The following is a 26329-nucleotide window of genomic DNA, read 5'->3' as shown; positions in this document are numbered from 1 at the left end:
GCTCAAAATATGGTAACACAGGAAAAGGCAACCCATCGTATATGTCTAAAACAACGCATGAAGAATTGATAAACTTAACAAATGATAAAGTTTTACCAAATATTTTTAGTGAAATAAGTACAGCTTGATATTTCAGTTTGTCTGTAGATTCCAGTCCTGACCATTATCATATAGGTCAGCTATTATTTTAAGATACATATCTCCAACAGGTGGAAAATCTGTTGAGTGATTTGTCACATTTACCAGCCTAAAAAGTCATACTGGTGAAGAAATTGCAAATCAAGTACCTTGCTATTTATGTGAAATTTGCAAAATTGATATTTCTAAGTGCAGAGGCCAGTCCTATGACAATGCTGCTGATATGTCAGGGCATTAAAAAGACATGCAACAGAAAATTTGAGAATGTAATGAATATGCCACTTTCATGCCATGTGCTGCACATTCACGTAATCTTGTAGGATGTAGTGAAGTAGACTGTTGTCCAGAAGCAGTTGATTTTTTTTCTACTGTTCAGTTACTGTACAGATTTTTTGCTCGCTCTACTCACTGATGGACAGTTCTTAAAACATAGTTAGGCAACAATGGAGTATGAAAATATCTTTCTAATATACATTGGGAAGCACATGCTGTAGCAACAAGTGTAACCCTGGAATCATACTCAGATTCTAGGTGCCTTAGAAAATATTGCTGTAAACCATACACATAAAGGAGACACCAAAAGGGAAGGTGAAAACATCGTCAACAAAATGAAAAGACCAGAGTATGTACTTATGCTGGTTATGTGGAATAATATACTGCAGCATTTTCATGGGACAAGTAAAGCTCTCCAAGATTGAAAAGTAAATTTAAAGACATGCACAGATTTCTACCTGTTATTAACAGCGTATTTACATAATTTAACAGAAGATTTTGAAAAATTTGAAAACACAACAAAACAAATATTTCCAAATACTGATTATCAAGGAGGTCACTGTCACAGAAGCATTAGAAAGAAACAAGTAAATGAGGAAAGTCCTGCAGAAGTTTCATTGAGTGATAGAGATCAATTTTTTGTAACCACATGCTACCCCGTCGCTGACAAATTTGAATCTTGCGTGAAAAGAAAGGTCAAAGTGTATGAAATGCTTTCAAATAGGTTTTCCTTTTTAAACAATGTAGATATACCTGACAAAGGATGCATGAATGTATCCAAGAAATTAGTGCAGGCTTATCCCGATGACTGAAATACGAACCTTTAGGGAGAAGTGCAACAATTTCATTCTTACACGAGAACTAAGTTATCAGATTCAGGAAAGATAAATTTTACTTATGTAGGCCTGTATGATTCCATAACAGAAGAAAAAAATATAATCATATTTCCCAATACTGAAATTCCTTTAAGCATGTTCCTAACTTTAATGATCACAAACTGCACTGTCCTAAAGAGACTCTGAAACCCTCAGCACACAAGATGATTCAAGAAAGACTCGATTCATTATCCTTATGATGTATGGAAGTAGATATTGTTCGGCAGCATAACTGTGATGAAATGATTGAAGGATTTGTAAAAGCAAAGAATAGAAGTGCTTTTAATTATAATGTTAGAGATGAAAGATCTATCCAAAAATAAAACAAGATAATTTGTTGTAATCTTTGCTTTTCGATGATTAGATTTTATTTATGACATCTTTCATTTGTTCTTTTATAATTACAGCATTTATTCTGAAACAAGCATCAAAATCGAAGTATGAGACATTTGAGTAAGGCAAAATTGGTTAAAGTCAATTTTTCATTGTGGGAGATCAACAGAATTTTACATTGATTGTTGAAACGCTAAGTTCACTGACTCATTGTCTTTATTGTAGAATATGTGAAATATTCTTTGTGTAGAAAACGTGGTGTATAGTAAAAACCTCAGTACCTCGCATTCACTAAAAATTTTGTAGCCCAGTTCATCTCATTCTGCCAAAATGGCATATGCCACTTTTGTGTTCAATCACTAATACTATAGTCGCATTTAAGAAGAAGTTACACCATGGGTACTAAGACATACGCGCGCGCACACACACACACGCATATATAGAACTCATATACCCAGTTCGAATGCATGAGTAAGCAGAGGAGGGGGCATCACAGATGATCAGTGTTTAGGACCCTCACATGCCTTATTCTTGTCCTGTGTGTAACCCGTGTTATTGAATTATACATGTAGAAATTGATGAACGAGTGTATGTTCTGCTGTGCATATTTTCACTTAAGTTAAAAGAAGAAACTTGATCATGGTGAAGCTCCACAGTGCGGGGGTTGGCATTCACACTCTGGCACCCTGGAGCTGCAGTGCCAGTGTATACCCCTCAGCGTGTGGGAGGAACAAGTGCAAGACCAGGTCCTAGTCTCTTGTGTTTTTGGGGAGCTGTTTCACCTCTCTGAGCCTTGGTGTGGCTCTGTTAAATGGAGATGCGATTCCTTCTGTGGGGGGCTGCAGTGAGACACAAGGATCACAGGTGTTCAGTGCCTGCAGACAGTGGGTGCTGGGGGTCAGGTGGAAGAACTCCGGTGTTGCTGGGGGAGAGTCCAGACCTCAGGGCCTTGTGGCAGTCAGGCCCAGCTGGAACCCCAGGTGAAGTGGTAGCTGTGAGGTCAGGTCAACATCCTGGCCAGGGCAGAGGGCTCCATCCCTTGGGGCCAGAGAGGATCTCAGAATCCCTGGGGTGGACAAGGTTGGACTTAGGGAGTGCAAGAAAGAACTCCAGCAGCTCTAGGCAGCAGGGAGGACTGAGGACTTAGAGAGGGCAGTGAGCCTGCAGGTGGAGGGACCTGGAGCTCCTTCAGGGAATGAGTAGGCCTCAGAAAAAGAGCCAGGGGCTGGAGCAGTGGGTGCACTTGACTAGAGTCAGCCCTGGAAGATACAGCTGCCGGACCCCAGGCCTGTGGTCTCCAGTGTGAAGCCCGGGGGAGCGATGCGGAGAAGCAGTGCCAGAGTCTGAGTCTGAGAAGACCCAAGGCTCATGTAAAGTGGGGCTCCCCAAGGCCTCCCTGCTTCCCCAGCCCACAGGGATTCCCACAAGAAAGAAATTATTTTCCATGAGGGTTCAAGAGAACTAGAAGTCAGGTTCCCAGACCATGAAGTCCCATCCCAGGCCTCGGTTCAAAGGTAGGTGGATGGAAGAGAAGATGGAAGGATGGAAAAATCTGTAGAGGTCCTAGCACATTCATGCCCTGTTCTTCCCATTCATTCATTTGCTCATCAAAAACATTTATTGAGCACCTACTATCTACACCAAGGCCTGCTGTAGACTCTGGGGAAACAGCTTGAAACAAAACAAACACCTCTTGCGTTCTCTGTCTTCCCTGGGAGGAAAATGTTATTTTTCCCTGGTTTGGTCTCACGAATGTTTCTCCGCTGCACCCTGCCCTGACCAGAACTCTAGTGTGTTCCTGGGGCCTCTGGAAACTCAAGGAGCAATCCCTCACACCAGTTGTAAGGCACCAGCATCAGACCTGGCACCCTCTTCTTGCCACCATCCTGCAGGTCAAGTAAAAAGGTGAAGATGCCATGCCCAAGGTCAGGGTTGGGACTAGAACTCTGACTTGCCAGGCATCAAAGCCCAAACTTGATTCATGACTCTTCACTGCACCCCCAGATGTGGACTCCCCACTGGGGAGACTGCAGGCAGGTGACTGGATGGGAAGGGCTGTTACGGAGTCATGTTCATAACACCCAGACTTTCATTACCAGGCCTTCTGGGATAGGGCTACAGTGACCTCAAGTCTAGTTAGGATCATCCTAAAAAAGAATAGCTTTTAGGTTCTTGAAGCTCTTGGCCATCGAGAACTTGCCTTCTCCTTCCTAGCTGTCTCACCTTGGGCAAGGTACGTAGCCCAGGGAGTCCCAGTTTTCATCCATGATATAGGGATGATAATAGCATCGTCTCATAGGGTTGTGATAGGGACTTGACGAACTAGCACAATGCCTGGGGCTCAGGGAGGGCTCAGTCAGTGTAAGTGATCACATGGTGCTATGAACAACAGGTGGCTGCCTGCAACTCTAATCCCCCCTTGACTCACACCCCAGCAGCTACACTTCACTATTGTCCCGGTTCTGCAGATGGGGAAACTGAGGCAACAAGTCAGACAAGGCGTATCCAGACTCTTAACGTTTGGCAGGTTGAACCCACCTTCTGCCACCCAAGACACTTCTTGGTACAATGGATTGGGTATAGTGGTGGGGTCCAGAGCACCCCCCCACCAAGGATCCTGGAGGTGCCTCCATCCCAGCTCCTTTCTCACTGGGTGCAGGCCTGGCATGTCACAGGACCCCAGGGCCTCAGAAATCCCACTCAGGGATTTTATGGATGGGGAGACCGAGGCCCTGAAAGGAGTCCTGTGCAGCAGAGCTGTGTGCATGTCTGCCTTCGCTGCTGGACGGTGAGCTCTCTCCTTGAAGGCAGGTGTTATCGAGATGTCCCAGCTCAGTGCTGAGATGTAGACCAGATATGAACCCGTATGGCTGAATGGGGGGCCTCAGATAGAGCCAGGTAGACCCCTGGACATCGGGGAGGCTCATACATCCAGGAGGGTGCCAAGGTCTCCATCTCCACTCTGAAACCTGGTCAGAACCCCACCACCACCACCATTTGCAATACTCTAGATTGCTGGATGGCATAAATGATTGATACTCTTGGTTGCTAACTGAATGGCTGGAGATTCAAGTCCACCCAGAGGTACCTCAGAGGAAAGGCCTGGTGACCTGCTTCTGAAAAATCAGCCATCGAAAACCCTAGGGGGCACAGTTCTACTCTGACACCCATGGGGCCATCATGGGTCAGAACTGACTTTATGGCAACAAGTGGTAGTACTCTCAAAGGGCATAACATGAGGGAGCAGGGGCAGGGACGAGAATTTCCTCAGGCAGAGAAGATGGCAGTTCAGGGAGTACCCGCGGGCACTCTTGCTCTCCAGCCTCACACCTCTGCCCCTCACAGATAGGAGAGGCCCAAATAGCCCATTTTACAAATGAAGGAAATGAGTGCAAACCAGAGAGGCGAGTGGGCCCTTCCAAGTGCACACGGTGGTTTCCGCGGAGAAGCCAAGACATGAGCCCAGATCTCCTGATCTCCAGAGAGCATCCAGGAAGGAAAGGAGAAAGTCGAGGAGGGAAGAAGCAACCGCATTTCCAGACCCCACAGGAGGGCCCAGCTTTTGAGGGGAACTCCTACCTTACCTCGGCCTCCCTAAGCCCTCTCCTTACTCTGAGGTTCCGCCCACCTGGCAGTCCAGGGAAGAGGGCACAAGCCCCACGGGCAGCCCTTCCTGCCTCACAGCTAACCCAGCCTCGCCTGCACTGCCTGAGTCGGGATGTCCCCCATGCCAGCACAGCCCCCAGTGGTCTGGAATTGCACAGTTACTTGTTGTCTCCCCTCTGGACCCATGGCAGGGACTGCGACCAGTGCTTCTCAGAATCCCCCACAAGGCCTGGCACACCATCAGGCAAAGTTTGGTGAGCAATGAGGAGATGGAATCAGGCATCCCAGTCCCCTCCTCTGTGAAATAGGACATTTGAGGACATCTGGGCTAGCAGATGTCTGCTGCCTCTTCCAACACTGGATAAACCCCCACCTTGATGCCATGAGCCATTATGTGTGTGGGGAGTGTACCTGGGTTCCTGGGGGTGACCTAAGTCCCAGGGCCTAGAGGATGACTCTGGCCCATGGCCATCCACCATGGGGGGGTCAGGGGTGGTAACGCAGTCATCTGGGGTCTGCGCTGGGTAGAGAGCAGGAGCCCCGTCCAGCTGATGGATGCAGCATGTCCACTGTGGTCGGGTTGATTCAGACTCATAGCAACCCTGTAGGACGAGCAGAACTACCCCACAGTGTTCCTAAGGCTGGAATCTTTAAGAAGCAGGTCACCACATCTTTCTCCTCCAAGTAGCTGGGGGGTTCAAACCACAGACCTTTCAGTTAGCAGCCAAGCACCTTAACCAGTGCACCACCAGGGCTCCTTTGCTTGTGGCACAAGAGCCTACACCTCCCTCAAAAACTCCACAGGTGCTTGCCTGCCCCTCCACTCCAATCCCCACTAGCACATGGTGGGGTCAGTTTGCCATCCGTCCTACCTGATGCACAGAAAGAGTGTGCTCCTTACTGGAGGGGTCCCAGCAAAGACACAGAGTGGATGAGCAGGGATCAGATTTTCCTCAACCCTTCCTGCTTCCCTTCTCAACCACCAGCAGCACCCCCCGCCCCAGCAGTGGAAGGAGGAGATCTAGGTAGTGGGTTCTCACACTCCAGCTAACCCTATGGTAGGGCCCCATTTCTTCTTGAGCCTCAGGTTGCTCATTCATCAAATTGGGTCCCTAACTTGTAGAAAAGGAGTTCTTGGGTGGCACAAACGGTTAAGCGCTGTACTAGTAGTCAAAAGGTTGGCAGTTCGAACCCACCGAGAGGCACCTCAGAAGACAAGCCAACAATCTGCTTCCAAAAGATCACAGCCTTGAAAATCCTTTGGACCAGTTGTACTCTGCACACTGTGCGGGGTTGTTGTGAGTCGGCCTGACTCCACCGCAACTAATAACAACGACGTGCGGGAGATGGTGCCATGATGGCTTCTCTTTCACAATGAACCAAGGCACAGGACAGAGGGTACCCTTAAGAGATGGTGGGTGGGCTGGGTGGACCATGTCTACCGGCCCCAAGAGGACAGGCTCCGCGGACCCCGCCCGAGACTGGCCACAAGGAGCCTCTAACTGGATTACTCAGCCTCCCCAGGGAGCCTCGACCAGCGTCAGGAAGTCCACAAGTCCTGACACACGACCCCTGAGTTTCTCCAAAGCGCTCGTTATGCTGCACTCACTCGAGGGGAGCCTGGAGTTGCGCACAGCTACTCGTCCTCGAACGCATGCGGCTCTCATACGCGGGGTACACAGACGCAACCGCTAGGGAGCGCGCACGCCTCTCACACAGGGGTGCACACAAATTAGTGTACATGGCCATGCCCTGCAACACACTGGGACAGCAGACACGCAGGGCAGCCGAAGATGGGCGGAGAGCACGTCCAGAGGCGTGCACACCCGCTGCGTGCACACCCGCCGCGTTCACGCTGTGCACACGCTCACACAAACCTCCAGGTCTGCAATCACACAAACCAAGGTACTGGGATATGCTCACGGCTGTGCTTAACCACGCTCGAGGAAACACTCCGAACGAAGCACCAATTCTTCTCATTCTTCCAGCCAGTAAACATTTAAGCCCAACTGTATACGCCTGGAAGGATGTAAACTACAGGTCATCAGATAGCCGCTCGGTTTGTTCTCTTAGGAAAAGGTCCAGCACGTAGTAGGTACTCAATAAATGAGAAGATAGGGAAGACGAGCAAAGACAGGGCACAGAAGTGGCCCGAGGGGCCAGGAACCCCATAGTCTTGGCTTGAATCTGGCCAGGTGTGGACAAGGACACTCCAGTGGTTCACCCTTTCTCCACTTTTACTCCCTAGTCTTTAGCCCAGAATCTGCATTCAACTGCCACGCCTCCCTCCCCGCCAAGCTGCAGAGGCAATGACAGGAGGGCGGGGGGAGGGGAGGCTGGGCACTGTGCCCCTTCTGTACACCTCAGGGAACACTCAGAATCCGTTTCCGCTTCCGGGGAAGCCTTTGCAGTCCATCTTACTCCAGATTTCTCCCGGATAAAACGGGATGTTTGTGGGGGTGGCGGAGGCAGGGAAGGGGGTGGCGGCGGGTCCAGACTGGTACCGGCACAGAGACCCTAGAGGAGACTTTGAAGTTGTCCAAACGCCCGCATCTCACAGAGCTAAATGTCAGACCCTGAGAGAGGAAGGGACGTCCCCAAGACCAGAGCGTGAAGGCCCGCTACGACCTACACCGGGACAGTGCGCTCTGACCCCACGTGCGCCAAGCGGGACCTTAGCTTCCCGACCTAAACTGTCCGCAGTTTCCCCTTTCCCTTCCCAGGCGCTGCGGCCCGCACGGTCCTCCGGGAGCTCGGAGAACCAGCTCCTCCACCCCGACCTAGCCGCGGTGTCCCACGGTGTACGTGGGACCGATGCCTACATTTCGCCACCCCTGTTTTGAATTGAGAATCTGCTTTGAGAGAATCCGCTTTAAGAATCCACCGGCTCCAGCTCTTTCTCAAACCCTCAGCAGCGCCCAGCCGTCCCAAGTACGAGCGCTGCGGTCGCCCGGAACAACTGGTACTTGGCTGGCGGCGGCGGCGCCTCTTCCCCTTGTCAGTACCTCCCAGTCACTACTGCCTCTTCAAAGAGTACCGAGGGGCACCGCGGAGGCCCTTCCGCTGCCGATGGTGCCCAAATCCGAAGACGCCCACAGCCCTGCACCGCCACCACGTCAGTCACTCGCTCCTCTGGCGCTTCTCCTGAGTCTTATCTCCTCTCCCACTACCTCCTCCGTGGTGCTGGCGGGTGCAAGGTGGGCTGGTGGGTGCTGGTGAGAAGGCTTTTTGCTGTGGACGGGGCGGGGGAGGGTTCCGGTGGGCGGGTCTGGTGTTACTGAGGCCCCTGAGGCACCTTCCTGGACACTTTGGAAACTTCCGTCCAAGCCATTGAGTTTTTCCTCCCCCTTGCTGGGAAGACGCCTTCCCGGCAGCAAGGCAGTTGCTGTCTCCGCGATGCGTGGCAGCCTTGTACTGGGTGGAGGTGAGATGTCGCCCATTTGCACACTGTAGCTGACACAAGGAAGAGCAGGGCTGCACCTCTGGAGGGGCAGCTACCGGGGTCCACTGGTAACTCCAATCTCCGTGGAGCATCCGCCAATACGGGCTACGGCTGGGAGGGCTTGTTGGACGGAGAGGGTGCCCCTCCCATCCCTCAAAAGGCACTGTTTGAAAGATGGCCTTCTTCTTACTTATATCGTGGGGCTGCGGCTGGCCCGGAGGATGATATGTGGCTCCCACGGCCCCTGGGCAAAACTGGACCGTTGACTCGGAATTTGTTGGGCAGTATCACCACGTAGCCAGATCCTTGCAGCCTGGGTTGCCTAACGTGACAACCTGCCTTGTTACCTCAGTAGAGGGTATGGGGGAGCAAAGCCTTAGAGCAATGCCTGGGGAACCTCGAAGCTGCGGGCTCACTTGGCCAGGTGGCTCCCGGCAGGCGGCCTCTGGCCGCAGCAAAACGCTCTCAGGACCCCACTATCAGTGTCCCGGCCTAGGCCTGGGTCCTTTGGCTTCCTGAGCGGAGATTCGTTGGGGCTGAGGATGCCAGGCTCCGGATGCCAGCCGCTCTCTCCGATCAGGCGTTCTCTCTTCTCTCGGTGCACTCCCTCCCCAGCTCCCGTTTCCTGGCAGCGAGAGGCGCGGGGTTCCTGCTCGGCCTCCCATTCTCCTTGACTGCTGATCTGTGTGGGCTACTGACAGCTATCCCTGCCTCTCTCCGCCTACTGCCTCCGGGATCCCTGTTCAGGGGTCCAAGAAGTTGCCCGAACCTCAGACAATTGCGCAGGGTGCCCACCTCCCCTTACCCCTAGCAGCTGCGATGAATTTCCGTTTCAAGTGTCTATTTGCCACCAAAACCAAGCCGTGCGCATTGCTGCGGGAAGACAGAAAGGGGCTGAGGCCGGGCTACGTCCCTGGATAAAAGTACGCCCCAGCTGTTCTCCAAAATGAAAGTCCTCCGGGACCTTGGAGCGTTTTGATGTTTGATGTTTTATCTTGTTCTCCTGCCGCTGCCCCGCATCGCAGTGCATACGAACCAGGGTTTCCGTGACTCTAGGATGGCCCGGTCGCCGCGAGGTTTCCAACGCAGCTTGTTGTAACCTCGCACTAGAGACAGGACGGCGGCGCAAAGGCCACCCTGCTCAAATAACATTGCTGACAGATAACAAAGCAGGGTCCCGGCGCTCCGAAGTCTTCTGAAATGTTCTTAGAACAACTTAAATAAAAAGTTTTTCCCCAAAACATGTCGTGCACAAGGATGCTGTAAATATTCTGTACCTTGATGGGAGAGCTAGCCAGGTTCACCGCTGTACACACACGAAACAATTCCTTGAGCTTTCCACTTGAGAGCTGCTTATTTTACTGTACGTAAATCGTAATAAAGAAAGAAAATAATTGTGCAAATGGGTTGATTTAAAATAATATTAGAACTTTAATCCAGGCCTTCTGTTTCTTCATTTAAGAATTTATGCATTTAGGCCGGACTGTTCTGGCTTGCAGAGCCATCCTACCGCAGGCTGCAGGCTATGGAAACTTACAAAGTAAAAAATTAAAAGCGCCTTCTTCTCCAGCAAAACTGACCAGGGAATCGCCACTGCCACAGAGTCCCCGCTCCTGGGCTCGAGTTTTTTTTTTTTTTTTTTTTCTTTCCTCGATCATTCCACAATCACCCACCGGCTCTTTCTGCTTCTGCAAGCGTCTCCATCCCTCGCTGTCTTTGTGGGTCTCTCGCATACAAAAACACGCCCTGGTTCTTGGACTAAATTCGAATAAGACCCGGGTGGAGTTTACACATTTTGGGGTGTGTGGACTGTTTTGGTGCACTGCGTTTAATTCGAAAAATCAGGAGCAGCCCCTCGGCGGCGCCCCAAGAGTCTCCGACCTCTGAGAGTCCTCGGAGTCCCTGGTGGCGCCGAGAGCGCAGCCATCGGGGAGCGGAGAGCAATCTGCTCACAACGAAAACCTGCGTGCCCCGAACCGAAAGCGAAAGAGGAGGTAGCGGGGCTGCTCTCCGCAGGGCCCCGCGTCCCCGAGGCTTGGACAAGGCCTGGCGCGCCGGCGGCGGCTTGGGAAGCCCGGCCACGGGTTTGGGGGCGAGGCGCCGGGGGCCTCGTCCCGGCAGCGAGAAGTCTAGTTGCACCATTGAGAAACCTCAAATCTCCGAACTACCGTGTCTACTGGGACCTCCGGGTCTTGTTCTGGGCTCCGCCAGACGGGCAGGGACTTTGGGAGGCCAAAGTGCGGACCCGGAGCCAGGCGGGGCCGCTATTGCAGCTGGGGAGGACCCAGCGGGGCGATTTCGTAAAAACGCGAAGGTCTCTGTTCTCTGAGAGGGCTGCGGGTCACCTTGTTCATCGCCCTCACGGTACGGATGGGGAAGCGGAGGCCCCGGGAGGGGTCGGGATGCCTGCAGCCAAGTGAGGATTTCTCACCTAACCTTCGGACAACTCGGAGCAGATATCGCCAGCCGAGACTACAGGCGGCTTCCCGGCCGGCGCTCCCTCGGCAAGGCCCTGGCTTGGCCCCCAGGCCCGCACGGAGGCTTGCTCAGACCAGAGCAGCGTCGCCCCGAGGCTGAGGTCGGGGAGGAGGCCTTGGAGTCTTGCCTCCAGCTTGGCTCAGTATGCAGATCAGGGACCAGCTTCCAGCCCCGGACCCCCAGAGCCAGGAAAGAGGTTCCCAGGTCTGAGTTGCCTGAGGTCCCGACCCAGAGCAGCTCGAGGCTGAGGCCGACCGCAGAGGCCGGCTCTGCCTTCCTTTCCCCAGCTCCTGCGAATATCCCAGGCTTTTTCATTGAACTGCCTTTCCTCCTTTTGAGCTGTCAATGTGTGCTTCAGTTTCCTGCCTGCAGGCTATCTAGAGTGAACTCCAGCGGGCTTCCTCCCAGACGGCAGAGCCTCAACTCTTGGTGCTTCAGTTTCCCTATTTTGAACGTAAAGGTGCCTAATTCCTTTTCTATAAGGACCAGAAATCACCTCCTGGACAGGGCACGCCGGTGGAGAGAAGGGAAAGAACGAATAGTGCAGGTTGTTGGTGGTGGTAGCTTTGCCCTGAGTAGCTTCCATCTTGGGCATCAGGGCAACGGGGTCCTGTCTGCAAGTGGAGGCTGCCTTTTCACCCAACCTGCAGCTTGTGTCTCTGCCCAGACCAGCGGCAGAGGTCTGGCCTGCCTTGCTTTTGGAACTGGGGCTCACAGGTTCCAAACAGTGTAGAGGCTGGGGACAGAAATGTGGGGGAGGGAGGCTCTTGCCCCCTGGATGGGGCCACGTTTACTCCTACAAAGGACCCAGTGAGGCCTTTCTAGTAAGCATCAGCCCTGATGCAGCAAACGGGCAGTTCCAGGTCAAGTGGCCGCCTTTCCCTTCAGGCCCAATGGCTATAGCTTAGGAGGCTCATGTGAGGGAAAGAATGTCTAGGTTGGAGTAAGGAGGCCCAGCAGGGCACAGAGGGGGTGCTCCGATGGGGTCTGCCCTCTCCCCTTTCCCTCTGGACCTGAAGGCAACTGGCATCTTCTAAGCAAGAGGTCGGAAGCCGTTAGGGCTCTCTGTTTGCTTAATACCTTGGCCTCCTCAGAAATGGTAAATTTCCTAAAATATAGAAATCCAGTGCTGTGGGAGGAAAAACACATGTCCCCTAGCTTTGTAAAATGAACCTCCATGGACCCCCCAGTCTGTGATCTGCTCCCACCCAATAGTCCCAAAAGCCAGGGACAAGGAGGGTCCTGGATGATGCCAGGAGCAGGGAGCCTGAGCCCCTGGGTCTGGGAAGGTCGTGCCTGTGGATAGTGAGCCCCCATCTACCTGAATGTGGAAGAGGCACCTGTGTGGAGCTGTGTGTGCCTCTGGATCTCAGTGTCTGAACCCATTCTGGCAGGAGGGTGGCCAGGAAGGGCAGAAGAACTGAGCAATAGGCCACCCATGGGACCTTACCAGATCTCTCAGTTCTGTCCTGTGGGTTTGGGAGTGGGTGGCTCTGTGCAAGGCCACATGTGTGTGTGTACTTTGTGTGTGACTATGTTGGCTCATTAGGTAGATGTGGTGTGTGTGTGTGAGTGTATTGGAATGCAAGTATAGACAAGCATATGACTGTGTGTATTTTTGTGGGTGTCAACAACCGCTATGAATTAGCTTGAGCCTGCAGGGTGATGCAGTTTGAGATTGAGAAAGTATTTGCAGTGGGTTGTTTTCCTATGGCTATTCCACCCACAAGGCCTCACTTCTGTCCCCAGGCCTAGGGCCTGTCCATCTAGCCTGGATCACCACAGCCAGCCTTTGCCCCCTTAGGACTGGCTCATTTCATCAGGGCTCCAAGGCCAAGACGAAGGCCTGGATGGGAGAGCTCAGGCTACTGGCTGAGAAGGCTTTCCCCTCCCTTCCAGCTCAGGGATCTCCACAGAACCTTAATTCTATGGATGAAGAGAAGCTGGAGCTCCCGAGGTGACCCAGCCTCAGACTGCTCTGGAGAGGCTCTCTCTGCTGAAACGTCGTGGTGCTCTGGGGGCCCAGGCCTGTGTCCTACGGCCGCGTTCAAGGGGGCTTGGAGGTCATTTAGGCCACCTCTCTCGGCTTTACTTCAGGCTCAAAGAAGGACCCAAACTCTTTCCTCTTCCCACGGTCCCCCCCGTCCCCCCCCAACCTCGGACCCCGCGGCTTCCTGCCGCCCCGCCGATTTCTGAACTATTGTTCCAAAGCCGGTTCTCTCCAAAGTTCGCTGAGAGAGAGGCGCCGGGAAACCCTGCAGGGACCTTCTCCCCGCGGCAAGCTGCGCTCCGGGGTCTGGGACTCGGATCTCCTTAGTCCCAGGCGACTCCTGACCGGCACTCGTGTCCCGTCGCTGTGCCGCGGCCTCTCGACCGCGTTTGGGCGACTGCTCTCAAGGCTCGGCACCTGCGACGCTCCCACCTGTGGCGCTGCCAGAGGAGCCTCCCGGCTGACAGGGAGCAAGACCTCCGCACCCCGGAGCCCAGCGCCCGAGCGCCGCGCCGCTTGCCAGCCACACTTCTCGAGGCGGTGCGCAGCATCGGTTCCAAATTGGGCCCCGCCGGCAGCGCAAAGTGAGTGGTTAGCGAAACCGGCAACAAGATCGAGTTTAAAAGCCAAACTCTCCGTGCCCCAAGCCAGGAGATAAGAAGGGGCATAACAGATCCCTGGACCCACTCAAGCCGGCGATCCCATTTCTCTAGCCGAGTCCTCCACCGCTCAGCCCCGTGCCTCCCCAGCCGGTCAACTCCTGCCTCTCGCAAGCGAAGGGGGTACTGGGGGCTGCCTCGGGCCCGGAGTCCCTAGCCCCGTGGGACCCCCGCGTGCACTTACCGTAGCAGGGGACCTGCAAGGCCGCGTTGTGACCGCCGCTGCCTTCCTGGAGCTTGAGGCTGCCGTCCGGGGGCGTCTTGCAGGCACCTCGCTGCAAGTAGAGATGCTGCTGCTGCGCGGGCGGCTGCGGCTGCGGCTGCTGCGGGGGCGGCTGCGGGGCCGGCGGCTGCGGCTGGGGCGGGAACTTGTTAAAGGAACCCCGCGCCCCGGAGCCACTGTCCAAGGGGGGCGCCAGGTCCTGCTGCCCTGCGCCGTAACGCGCCCGGCTCTTAGCGTCCCCGAAGCCCTGCCCTTTGGCAGCGGCCGACAGAAAACTTGTGCCGAACTTGTCGCCGCCGGAGAATGCCCTAAAAGGCGAGGAGCCCTCCCGGCTCTGGGACACCGGGCTGTAGTAGGCGTCCATGGTAGCGGCCGGCGACTCGCAGTAAGAGACGCAAGTCTCAGCATTCATGCCTGGCGTGCGCGGACCGCGGGCGGGGGCGCGAGCGAGAGCGCGAGGACGCCACCGCGCGCCTTGGCCGGGAGTTTGGCGAGGCGAGGAGGCAGTGGCTGTGCGCTCCGCGGGCCTGCTCGCTCGCTCGCTCCCTCCTCCCTCTCCACGCCCGCCTCTCCCTCTCCCTCTCTGTCTCTCTATCCCACCCCCCCTTTTTCTCCTCCCTCCGCACAGCTGGCCCAGGGAAAGAACGGAGGGCTGTAAAAAGATTCAGATGTTTCGGAAAGTTGACCAGATCTCCCAAACCCACTTAAGGTTTTGCAGCAAAAAAAGAGTCTTTTTCCCCTCTCCCCTGACTCCCTCGTTCCTTCTCCCCCTCCTCCTGTCTCCCTACTCGCCTTGCTCCCGCCCCTGCCCCTGCCCCTGCCCCTCCTTTCCTCTCTCTTAAAGAGATGCTACTAACTTGCTGCCTGGGGATTCAATGCCCAGGCGCCCGAGGACCTTTCCGATCCTAGGCGGAGCCGGGGAGGTGCTAGGACCCCCAGGGCTCCCGAGGCTCGGTTGGGAATTGGCTGGTCCGAGCTTTGGCCTGGCGGAGGGGGAGACTGAGGGCATGCAAAACTTTAGTGACAGGTTAAAACAAAATAACTGGTTTTGACATTCAGAGTCAGATGGGCCGCTGGCCTTGGGGTGCAAGCCAGTCGCTGGGACGCTTCCGCACTAACTTGGCAGCTCTGGTGTTGGGTCTCAACCTTCCTACTGGTGCCTTTTCCTCTGTTTTCAATCCTCCCCACCATTCCCGGTCCCTCATGAATTAACATGGCCGTAGTCACCGTGGGCTTGGTCACTTTCACGTCTTATTAATTACTTCTCCCCCTCCAAGGGCATTTGGCAGGGATGCAGAGGGGCCTGTGTTCACTCAATACTGGAGAAGCCCTGAGCTGGGCCCGGCTACTGAAGCTTTAGAGCATTGCCTGCTCCCCTTCCTCCAGAGGCAGAGCCGCGCACGCCCCACGTCTGCGCCCAGCGGAGGGGACATTCTGGCTGGCCGGGTTGAGAGTGAAGAGTTCAGAGACCCGCTAGCCTCGCCCGATCATAGCGCTGTTCACCCGCTCACTGCGGCGCAGTTCTTTCCCACTCTTGCCTCACTGTCCCCAGCTGTAAAGTGAACGACTTGGATTTAGTGGACTGTGATTTCCCCCACTGGGGCGCGCCTCGGGGCCCTCGGACTGCCACCACAAGGGAAGAGAACCTTTGTAGCGTTTCGAGCGCCTTCCACACGGCTAATTATCCATTGCATCTAGCAACAACGTCCGATTTTCCGATGAGCAAGCCGAGGCTCAGAGAGGCGCAGTCAGCTGGCCGAGGTCACACAGCTGGGAAGTAGCAGCTCCGGGCGCGGAGCCCACGTACAGGCTACTCCCTCCATGGACTGGGAACTGGGACGCCGACCGCGCAGACTGCAAAGAAAAGAGGAAACAGGTCTCGGGCTGCGGAATGGCTCCGATTGGAGGAGATCAGCTAGAGAAACCCTAAACCACAGGGAAAATCCAAGGATCAAGGACGTACCTCACGGCGGGGCTGGGAGCGAGATGAGAGGTGAAGGGGGAAAATAAAACGAGAGAGGGCCTAAGCGCCCTGAATCTAGGAATGTAAGTCAACCTTGCGCACCTAAGGTCGCCCAAAGGAAAAAAAAATATCTGGGGGCTGTGCTTCTACCCCCAACCTTATCCCAGCTAATCCTCGCCCCCATTCCATCCCTTGGTATCTCTGGCCCTTGCTGCACTGCAGACCGCGCACTCCCACATCTGGTTTCCATCGCCGCTTACCTTGAAGTGCTCGTTAATAAAGATATTCCGTAAACAGCGGCCTGGGGCCCCCGCAGCCCCGAGCCCCTCCCCCGCCACCAGTGGGGACCTGCGAGTCTCAAGCCACAGACCTAAACCACGTGAGCTGAGCGCATATTGTGCCAAAGCCATCCACAGGTCTTAGCATTCCTCCTGGCCACCCCCAACGGTCTGGTGATGTACATATTATTATCATACCCACTTTGCAGATGGGTAGACCGAGATTCAAAGAAATAAACTAATTTTCTAATGTGAAACAGCAAAAAGGGGTGAGACTGCCATCTTTCCAAATGCTCCTGTCCAGATGAAGCTTTTTTCAGTTCCTAGAACCTCCGAGTTCTCTGGCCTGTGCACCATTGCATAGGTGATTCTCTCTGCTTGGAATTCCAAAGCCCACCACTGTGATTTTGCCTGGCTAACAATTTGGGCTTCAGCTTAGAGTCCCTTCCTCCAGGAAGCTTTCCCAACTCTCCAAGTCAAGGTCGACACTCCCATTTGCTGCATCTCTGCCTCAGATTTCGTGGTTGTCTGGTTATGCTCCGCTGCCCAGTTTCCTACTTCTTGGCCCCACTACTCAGAGGCTCCCAGAGGGCAGCCACCCCGGAGCCTGTCACTCTGCAAATATTTGCAGAATAAAATATTAAGGCCAAGGTTGGCAGATTCTAACCCTTCTGTTCCTCTCACTGCCCTGTGTGGCACTAAGTTCCAACGGATTTTGGTTATCTGGAGCCAAGGCCAACTAATCTCCCCCCTTCCGCCTTTTCAAGAATCAAGAGAAAAATTAAGAGAGCACCGGCTCCTCCTGGGCCTGTGCTCTCTGGAACCAGGGGGCAGGCTTGTCTCATTCACCCCAGGGCCTAGGACATCATAAGCGCTCATAAAATGTGTGTTGAATGAACACATGAAAACGCGGTGTGGTTTTCCAGGGGTTTGGAGGCTCATTTTTGCGAAGGAGTGGAGCTCTGAACTAGCAGGCTGCTCCGGTCTGAGGCGCCTGGAAGCTGCCTGCAGGCGCCCAGATGGTGACAGCACCCCTTCCCCACTCCTGGGAGGGGGAGAGGAGGAGAAGCTTGAGACACCGGGGAGGGATTAGGGAGGGACGAACCACGTCAGGGGCAGGTACAACTGCGGATACTGTTGTATTCCGGGTAGCCCCAGCTCCGCCGCCAACTCAATGCAGAGAACCTCGGCATGCCAGCAAGCTTTGCACGTCTCCTCTCCTCCGTCTCCACTTCCTTCTGTTATTACCTGTTTAATTATAATCTTATTATTCAATCTTTTCCTGGCCACCCGGGGTTCAAACCCTGAGCACCAGGGGCGCAGAATTTGATCCCCGCAGCCTGCACCCCCTCCTTGCGTCCTGAGACGCTGCGTCCTTGGAACTGACTCCCGTTGGAATGCGCGGGAGGGCCTTCCCCCCTTCTACGGTATAGACCGAGTGAAGAAGTATGAGCGCGTGCCTAAGTGGAAGAGAGTGCGGCGGGTTTGCCTGTGTTCGCTGGAGAACATTCTGGGTGTGTCGTTCGAAGGTGCGAAGGAAACTCTCACATGATTCCTTCTGAACTCACCTTTCTGGAAAAAGCAGAAATAAATGTAACTGGTTATTTCTCTGTGCGTTGGCGCATTCGTTCCTCCGTTGGTCCATCCATTCATCCCTCCAGTCATAGCTGAAAGCTGAACTGCTCCCACCCAGTTCCTCCGCGAGGGTGCAGGATGCCCTTTTAGCAGTCTAGAGACGCCCAGGGCGCTGAAGCTGAGCTCTAGCCCCGGGCTCTGCTCTCCAGGTGCGTTCTCTCTCCCGCAGCTAAAGATTCTCCAGGCTTACTGTTTGCCTCGCGTACAGCCGCCGCCCTTGACCCCCCCCCCAAAAAACCCCAACCCGTTGAGGTCTAGTCGATTCCGTTCATAGCGACCCTATACCAGACGGTGCTAATGCACACCTGTGAGCCCTCTGCTAACCAGGAATAGGGCCCGCGGGCGGGACATCACGCCTTCTGCTTCAGGGCCTGCGCCCCAACCTCCTGGCTGGCGCCTCCCTGGCTGCCCCACGCACTCCCAGCGGGGCGCAGCTTCCCTCTTCCGGGTCTCTGCACCCAGCCGGCGAGGGTGAGTCGGTGGGGGGAGGGGATACAGAGAGCACTCTTTCTTCCAGGCCGCATGCTCAGGGTCACCTCCTCGGGAGAGGTCTTCCTTCCCACCCTAACTAGGCTCTGCCACATCCACGGGTTTAGTTTCTCCGTAGCATCTCTGCGATCTGACACTATCTCCCACATCTGTTGATTTACTTGATTTATTGGCTTTCTTCCTACTAGACCGCGAGTCGATGGCCACTGTCTCCCCCGTGCCTTGCCTAGTAGTCACTGCGCAGTAAATCTCTGTTGACTGGAAGATTGAACGAATGAATTAGTCACTGAGTCAATGAACGATGAATGGACAGAGGGTAATTGCATAGTCCCTGTGCATCAGGGCTGGAGCTGTTGAGGCAGCGCCCACGGGTCGGAGATTGAGTTGGCTCCAGAGGCCCCAAGGGGGGGGTGAGGTACACAGAAGGACAGGTTTCGAGCCACCCACTTGGGTCTGAGGCCCTCCTCCCACTCCCGCCAGGCGGGGCAAACAGCAGAGCACAGGGGGCAGCGGGAGCACGCTAGCCCTGGAGCCTGGAGGACCGACTTGCCTTGACCTCGCCTGACCGCCCCCGCCTCAAGCCTCAACTTCTGCATAGGTAAAATGGGGACCATATCCTCCTTAGAGAGTCGTGTATAGCCACTTGGCTTATTGTTGCCACTCTGTAAATAGCAGGAGGCTATGAAGACTGCTCAGACGCTTGGGTCCGCTGGAATGATACTTCAGGCACCCGTAGAGGGGGTGGGGGAGGAAGAGGTAAGAGAGGAAGCCCGGTCGGGGAATTTATAGATCTGGCACAGGAGTCCCCGCCCCGCCCCCCCCCCCCCGCCATTGCTCTGCACACCTCTACAAAAACCTCGCACTCTGGAAATAACATAATAATAGAAATCATGTACCGAGCAGCTGTTTACTTGCCAGCCATTGCACAATGAAATTTTTGTGCTCAACTTCACTCATAGCCACCGCATGTGACAGAGTCCAAGTACTGCATACAGTTTGCTGGGCTATAGGCTATACATAGGCGTTACAGAAGCAGATTGCCAGGTCTTTCTCCTGCAGGCCTTTCTCCCGCGATACCATTGGGGAGGTTCCAACCACCAAACTTCTGGTGAGCAGCTGAACGCTTAACTGCATTTGATTAATCTTCAATTATTAAAAAAAAAAAAAAGGAAGCACAGAGAGGTGAAGTAATTGCTCGGGGACACACAGCAAAGGGCCTGGGATTCAAACTCAAGATACCAGAGTCAAAACCCATGCTCCTTAACCAGTGCACGACCTCAGAGAGCTCCCTGGGGCCAAACCCGGCTGGGGACTCCTCCAGATCTTCTGGAAGCACAGAAAATCTCCCACTTGGCTCAGTGCTGCTGGCCGGCGCGACAGAGACGACCCCGGCCCCGGGACTCAGCCGACGGACCTACCGTGCCCTGCACCTGGGCAGGGCCGGGTTAACCAGTAAGCAAGGTACACACGGGTTTGCTTGTGTTTACTTACTAATCTGTAGTGAACAGTTTCACAGTGATTTTCACAAAAATCAGGTGCAATTGTTCACTACGGATTAGTAAGTAAACACAAGTAAGCCCGTGAGTACTTTGCTTATTGGGTATTTCGGCCCTGCACCTGGAGGCGAAGGCCAAGGCCGGGTCCGCGAGGTCGGCGCCGCCGCACATCCTGCCCCAGTCTCCCCGGAAAGCGCCTTCCCGACTCAGCTCTGGCGCCTGGCGCTGCCCTCCGGCCGGCTGCGCCCCCTGTCAGATGGAAGCAGGGAGAGGCTCTGCCCCACAGGTCTCTTCCGGCGCTCCGATGCCGCGGCGAGTGGGGCCAGGACCGCAGAGGTCGAAGCGCGCCCGGCCTCCCAGGAGGAAGGGCGGGGGTCGCTCAGGCGCTTTACGCCTGTGGATGGGCCTCGTGGAAGGAGGCGCAGGACCAGGCACGGGAGCACTGCCTTGCCCGCCCTTCCTCCTCGCCCGTAGCCCCCACCTCACAGCAGGACCAGCACCCCGGGTTTAGGTGATTAGTGGTTCCATCAGCTCCGGCACCTGTGGACACTCGTCTGGAGAAGGCTCTGGAATTCGGCGCTGGAAGAGCTCTTAGAGGGCACCCGCCTCCTTCCCACCCCCTTTAATAAGGCAGGAAAGTGAGAAGGTCCAAAGGAAGCCTGCATTCAGGGCACACTCTCATTTATCTGGGAATAGCGCGGGTCCAGAGGTGCCGGATAAACGAGACTGTTCTAGAGTTTCAGCCGCTCACAAGCTGTTCGGTCTCGAGCGTCTATTAAGTACAGCGCGGGAGGCATGGAGGTTAAAAAAAAAATAAGCAGCCCTGTCTTCGCTCGCCGAGGGCGCACATCCTTGCCCACCCATTTTCGTTTCCGGGATCTGCCTCCCTGTTCTTGGAGTGCCCGGCACCCAGTACTTTTCCACGGGGCTAGGGTTTGCGTCTGAAAGCGCAGTTCAGGTGTCTGGTTCCCTGCCCGCAAAGAGCGCAGAGGGCAGGGCACAGAGCGCGGAAAGCAGTTGGGACTGGGGTCAAGGGAGTCCCGCCGTAAACTTGGCTAGAAAGCTGGCTAGACGAGGTCTCCACTCGGTCGGTGCGGAGCGCCTTAATTCCTGTTGACCCCGAGAGGAAGTTGTTGGATCCGGAAGTCAGCCTCTGGGGTCCGAGCCTGTCCACCCCTTGCATATCAGTTACAGCCAAGGAGCACACAGATAATTTAAATTCGCAGATAATTCCCAAACGCCATTAGCCAAAACCTCCAGCCAGGTGTTTGGACTGAAGCCCCTGTCTCTTCTGTCTTCTCCCCTGTCCCTTCTCTCCTAAGGTTTCAAAAAGTGGCTGGAAAAGATTGGCAGTCGGAAGATGGAAGCCAAAACAACCACCTCACATATACAGGGGTCCTGAGGCACCTCCTGGACAGAAATGAGGTCTCAGTTTCCTAAGCTGCTTGCCAGCAGGGTGGCTCTACTCTTCCTCAGCCTCAGTTCCTGGGAAACACAAGGATCTTCCTATCCATTTGTCAGCTGGAGAGGTGGAGGCTTCCTCAGTGGAGGGAAGGGAGAGGTGATGCCTACAGGGGATCTGAGCAAGCTTCATATTGTGTGTCTGTGCATACCTGTCTCTGGAGATTGGGTTTAGACCTTTCAACAGGGTGTCAGAGAGGTTCCTGACCCCCAGAAGGCCAAACCCCACTAGCCTGGGAAAAGCCGGCCCTTTGGGACAAAGCAGGGCTCTCCCCAAAGTCTTCTCTGTTCCTTCGGATCTAGACCTCACCCTACTCCTACCCCTTTCACCTGGAAACTGAGAGGTCTGCATGCCTACCCTGGGACGGCCCAAATGACAGCTTCGAGGGTCTCTTCCCAGGTCTGTGGCACTCCTGTCTGGTAAGGGGGTGGTCTTCCCATCCCACCACCCAGAAAACCAAGCTGGGGCCAGGGAGGGGCAAAAGGACAGGTTTTAAGGGAACAGAAGAGAGCTGGCTTCCTGATTCTCTTCAGCTGGCGAGTCTTGAGTTCAAGTCTTGGGTCCTCCTGTCCTTTCCCCACACGTCTTCCTCTCCTCCAAGCCCCTAAGTCCAACCATTTGCACAGCCACACATTCTAAGCGCCCTGGCTTCATTCAGCTCCGGGGTAGGGCGGGCCGGGAGGGTGGGTGGCGGATATATGGCCCATAATTCCCTCTTTCTTCCTTCCCACAACCCCGTGCCCTTTCAGTTCTCCCCCACTTGTCCCGCCCCCCTTGCCCCAAGGGTTTGTGGGTAGCCAGTGGCAGCCCTGCCGAACCCAGTTTACGTCCCTGCTCCTCTTGTCGTCTTGGGCGATAGGAGGGCATTTCTGGAATCTCTCTAGGATGGAGCAGGGCTGGGGAGTCTCTGAGACAGTGGGGAGGTCTTTGGGACTAGAAAAGGTGGGGGAGGGAAGAGGCAGCAAAATGCCCTGTTAGCAATTCTTTTGTGGTCAAGAGCCTAACTTTAGATTCAGGTTAGAATCCTGTGTAATGTCAGCTACATGGCTTCCTTCCCTGGCTTCAGTGTCCTCTTCTGGAAAACGGGAATAATAATAGTATCTACTTCATAGGCTAACTACAAGAAGTAAGTGAGATAATGGTCACTTATGGACTTTCCTAGTAGTAGCAATGTTGATTTTGGTACAGTCGATTCCGATTCACAGTGACCCTGTAAGACAGAATAGAACTGCTCCCTCGGCTTTTCTAGGCTGTACTCTTTACCGGAGCCAATTGCCAGGTCTTTTCTCCCGAGCAGCAGGTGGTGGGTTCAAACACTGACCTTTCAGTTAGCAGCCAAGTGCTTAACCATTGCGCCACCAGGGCTCCTGGTAACTGCAGTAATTGCCCCCTTTATACATTGGGGGGGCCCTGGTGGCGCAGTGGTTAAGAACTCAGCTGCTAACCAAAAGGTCTACGGTTTGAATCCACCAGCCGCTCCTTGGAAACCCTATGGGACAGTTCTACTCCGTCCTACAGGGTCGTTATGAGTTGGAATCACTCGACCGAAACGGGTTTAGCTGTTTGTTTTTTACACATGGGGGAAACTCTGCTGTTTTAGACATCACAACCTCTCCTTAAAGAGGCCCAGAAATAATCAATTGGGGGTCCTGTCCTTCAACTGCAGGGAAAATGGATCATATTCGTCCTCCTCTTCTGCCCGCAGGTTTGCCCTCGGTCAAGGTTGTTTCAAAGCCTCAGGAGTGAAACTGCCAAAGAAATTCGTAGCTCCCACAGTCCTACCCTTCCTGTGGGTCGGTGCAGGTGGGAGGCAGAGTATGTGTTGGGGGCTGGTGGTTTTAGGGGAGGAGGGTTGCCTTGGCCTTTCAGCTCCCTGCTCTGCCCACCGTGCAGTTTAAACCGGCCTGTTGTATCAGTTGATTCTCACTGTAAATTCACAACTGCCCTGTGGCGTAGGTTGGTCCCCGTTTTGCAGCCGGAAACGGAAGCCCAGATAGGCCACGCCCCTTACCTGAAGTCACACAATGAACCGGAGGCCCGGTAACATTGTACCCGCAGCCGCAGAGCTCAGAGACCTCCGGACATCTGGCCTTAGCACCCTTTGCCTGCACTTCTCCCACCCGCACCCGCTCACTGCCTGCCTTCTAGGGAGGGAGGGTTCCAGCCTGGCACCTGTCGTAGGGGGCAGCCGGAGAGCGCGTTCTGATCCCGACGCTTGTGATTGGCAGGGAGGAGGGATGGGGGGTTGGGAGGTGGGGGAGAGGCCAGGGCCCCAGGGAACGCGGGAGAGAAGTACTTGGGTAACCCTGGCTTGCAGAGACTGAAGGAGCAACACAGTCACAAACAGCGCTTGGCATAGTGCCTGGCACATACGCATAAACCGATTGCGATCGAGTCAGTTCCGACGCATAGTGACCCTCCAGCACTGAGCAGAAATGAGTCCGTAGGGTTTCCAAGGCTGTAAATCTTTACGGAAGTGGACTGCCACATCTTTACTTACTATGGCCTGGCACCTAGTAAGTGCTTTGTAAGCGGTGGTGGGTATTCTATTTCTATCACCTCCTACTTTCATTGGCTGCCCACCAGCCTCCCCACCTCTCTCCTCCTTCTGGTAATATCTGAGGACGTCTGTGGCCTGACCTCGACCCTCTTTCTCCCCCCCTCCCACCGGCCTGAGTTCCTTCCTTCACTAGGAACTGTGGCCTCGCCTGGAGCCCATGCCCAGAGTGCGTAGCTGACTGCGGCCTGAGGACATCTCTCTTCGCGGCCACCCCATCGGCTGCAGGCGGGCGGCCGGGGCGCTGACTGCCGAGCTGAGGGCGGACGCGCAGGGCAGCCCGGCGGCTCTCCAACTCCTACTCCTTGGGGGAATTTACGGCTCGCGCTCCCGGGCCGCTGCCGCCCGGAGGGAATCAAAGTGAAAAACCAGAAAGGCAGTCGATGAGATAAAGGGAACGGCCAAATCTATAGCCGCGCACTGGGCTCGGGCCGCCGCGGGGGGACAGAGGCGAGTGGAGCCGCGGAGGGCCCTCGTAGGCAGCGCTTCGGCAGCGTCCCTGGGTTTGGGCCCTTGCATGCGCAGGCAGATCCGCGCAAGGCGCCCTCTCTCGGTCCTCACCCGAGGAACCCGAGGGAGACAGGACCAGGTCACGAAGACGAGCCCCCCGCCCGAGACACCCAGGACGACGGAAACCCTCGGGAGTTGGCGATGGAATCGACTTTGGCGGGCGATCCGGGGCCCTGCGTCCTCTCTCCATGTGCCCAGTAACATGCCGTGTGGCCTTGAACGCTAGCTTCTCTGAGCCTATTCCTCCCCCCACGCCCCCCGCCCCGTCTGCCCTGCCATCCTCGCGAGCGCGGAAACCCCTCGCTACTATCTTTAAGTTGAATTCTTTTCCGGTTACGGTCGGGTTTTCTAAAGGGTAGTAGAAAAAGCGCGAGGGCTCTTGAGCCGGATAGAGCTGGTGGCTAGTACCCAGTCTGCAGTTGTGCGATCTTGGGCAAATCATTCTTTTTGTGCCTCGGTTTCCTCATCTGTTTAATAAAACCCAAACCCTTTGCTGTCCAGTCGATTCTGACTCATAGCGACCCTATCAGATAAAGTAAAACTGCCTCATAGGATTTCCAAGGAGAGGCTGGTGGATTTGAACTGCCGAGCCACCAGCCGAGCTCATAACCACTGTGCCACCAGGGCTCCATCTGTTTAAAAGAAGTGACTATTTCTATCTCATAGGAGAGTTGCGGAAACCCTGGTGGCTAAGGGTTAAGGGCTGCAGCTGCTAACCAAAAGGTCGGCAGTTCGAATCTACCAGACACTCCTTGGAAACTCTATGGGGCGGCTCTACTCTGTCCTACAGGATCACTATGAGTCGGAATTGACTGGAAGGCAACGGGTAAGGGGTAGGAGAATTGTAGGAGCCCTGGTGGCCTAATGGTTAAGAGATGGGCTGCTAAGTGAAAGGTGGGCAGTTCCAACCCACCCAACTGCTTTGTGGGAGAAAGGTCTGCTTCCTTAAAGATTACAGCCTAGAGAGCCCTATGGGGCCATTCTCCTCTCTCACATGGGGTCACTATGAGTCCAAACCAACTCTGTGGTACCCAACAGTAACAACAGGAGATTTGTGAGGACTGAGATCTTGTCCTAGGGCGCCCTCATCACCAGTTCTTATTCTTACTTGGGACATCTCAGATTTTGCAGGTCTGCAGCCACCCTGACCTGGAGTCCAGGCCATGTTGAGATTATGTGTCACCAGGTTTCCAGAGCTCCTGATCCCCATGAGGTCCCAGGACCTGCCCTCCCATTGCCCCTCCACCCGACGGTGGCCAATCTAGTCTTTTTAAAAACAATTTGCTGGCCTTTCTTTTGCCACCATTTTGATTTCTTCAGGATAGGGGTGCAAATGAGCTTTGCTAATTATTGCACCAAAAGTAGCAGTTGATGCCTATTTATTTTATTTTAAGGTCTGCTCCTCCTGCCCCCAGCTGGGGTATGTGTATGTGTGTGGGTGGGGGGCATGGTAGACACCATGGCTCTAGGCCCTTTCTACTGGACTTTTTAAAGCCTTTAAAAGAAGATCATTTCCCAACTTATTTGCAAAGTTGTCCCAGTAGACTTGAGATCCAGAAAGGTGGTTGTTGTTGGGTACTGTCAAGTAGATTCCGACTCGTGGAAATTCCCTGTGACAGAGTAGAGCTGCCCCTTAGGATTTTCTTGGCTGTAATCTTTATGGAAGCAGATTGCCAGGTCTTTCTCCTGCGGAGTTGCCGGGTGGGTTTGAACCCACAATCTTTTGGTTAGCGGTGGAACACTTAACCATTTATGCTACCAGGGCTCCTTAGGGGGGTGTGTGTGTATGTGAGAGTAGGGGGGGAAAGGGAGAGAATCTGTGACAGGGACCTAGGGAACCAGGCCCAGGCAGAGGGGCTTTGGTGGTCCCCCCTGTCCAAATGACAGGTAAAATTCTCATCTTCCAGGAGTGGCATATACAC

At 54.6% G+C, this 26329-nt stretch overlaps 1 protein-coding gene across 1 annotated transcript in view; it reads right to left on the bottom strand.

The window, feature by feature from the left end:
- Positions 1-14429, bottom strand: part of ALX4 (ALX homeobox 4) — a 53843-nt gene extending 39414 nt beyond the window's left edge. Inside the window, exon 1 of the mRNA XM_003412267.4 lies at positions 13979-14429. Within this exon, the coding sequence (XP_003412315.1) occupies positions 13979-14429 (451 nt within the window). The remainder of the gene's footprint in view (positions 1-13978) is intronic.
- Between the last annotated feature and the right edge of the window lie 11900 nt (positions 14430-26329).

This window comes from Loxodonta africana, chromosome 7 (genome assembly GCF_030014295.1).
Source record: "Loxodonta africana isolate mLoxAfr1 chromosome 7, mLoxAfr1.hap2, whole genome shotgun sequence".
In the NCBI taxonomy this organism is placed as follows: Eukaryota; Metazoa; Chordata; class Mammalia; order Proboscidea; family Elephantidae; genus Loxodonta; species Loxodonta africana.
Note: the sequence above shows the minus strand (reverse complement) of the source record. Positions and strands in the feature narration are given on the sequence as shown.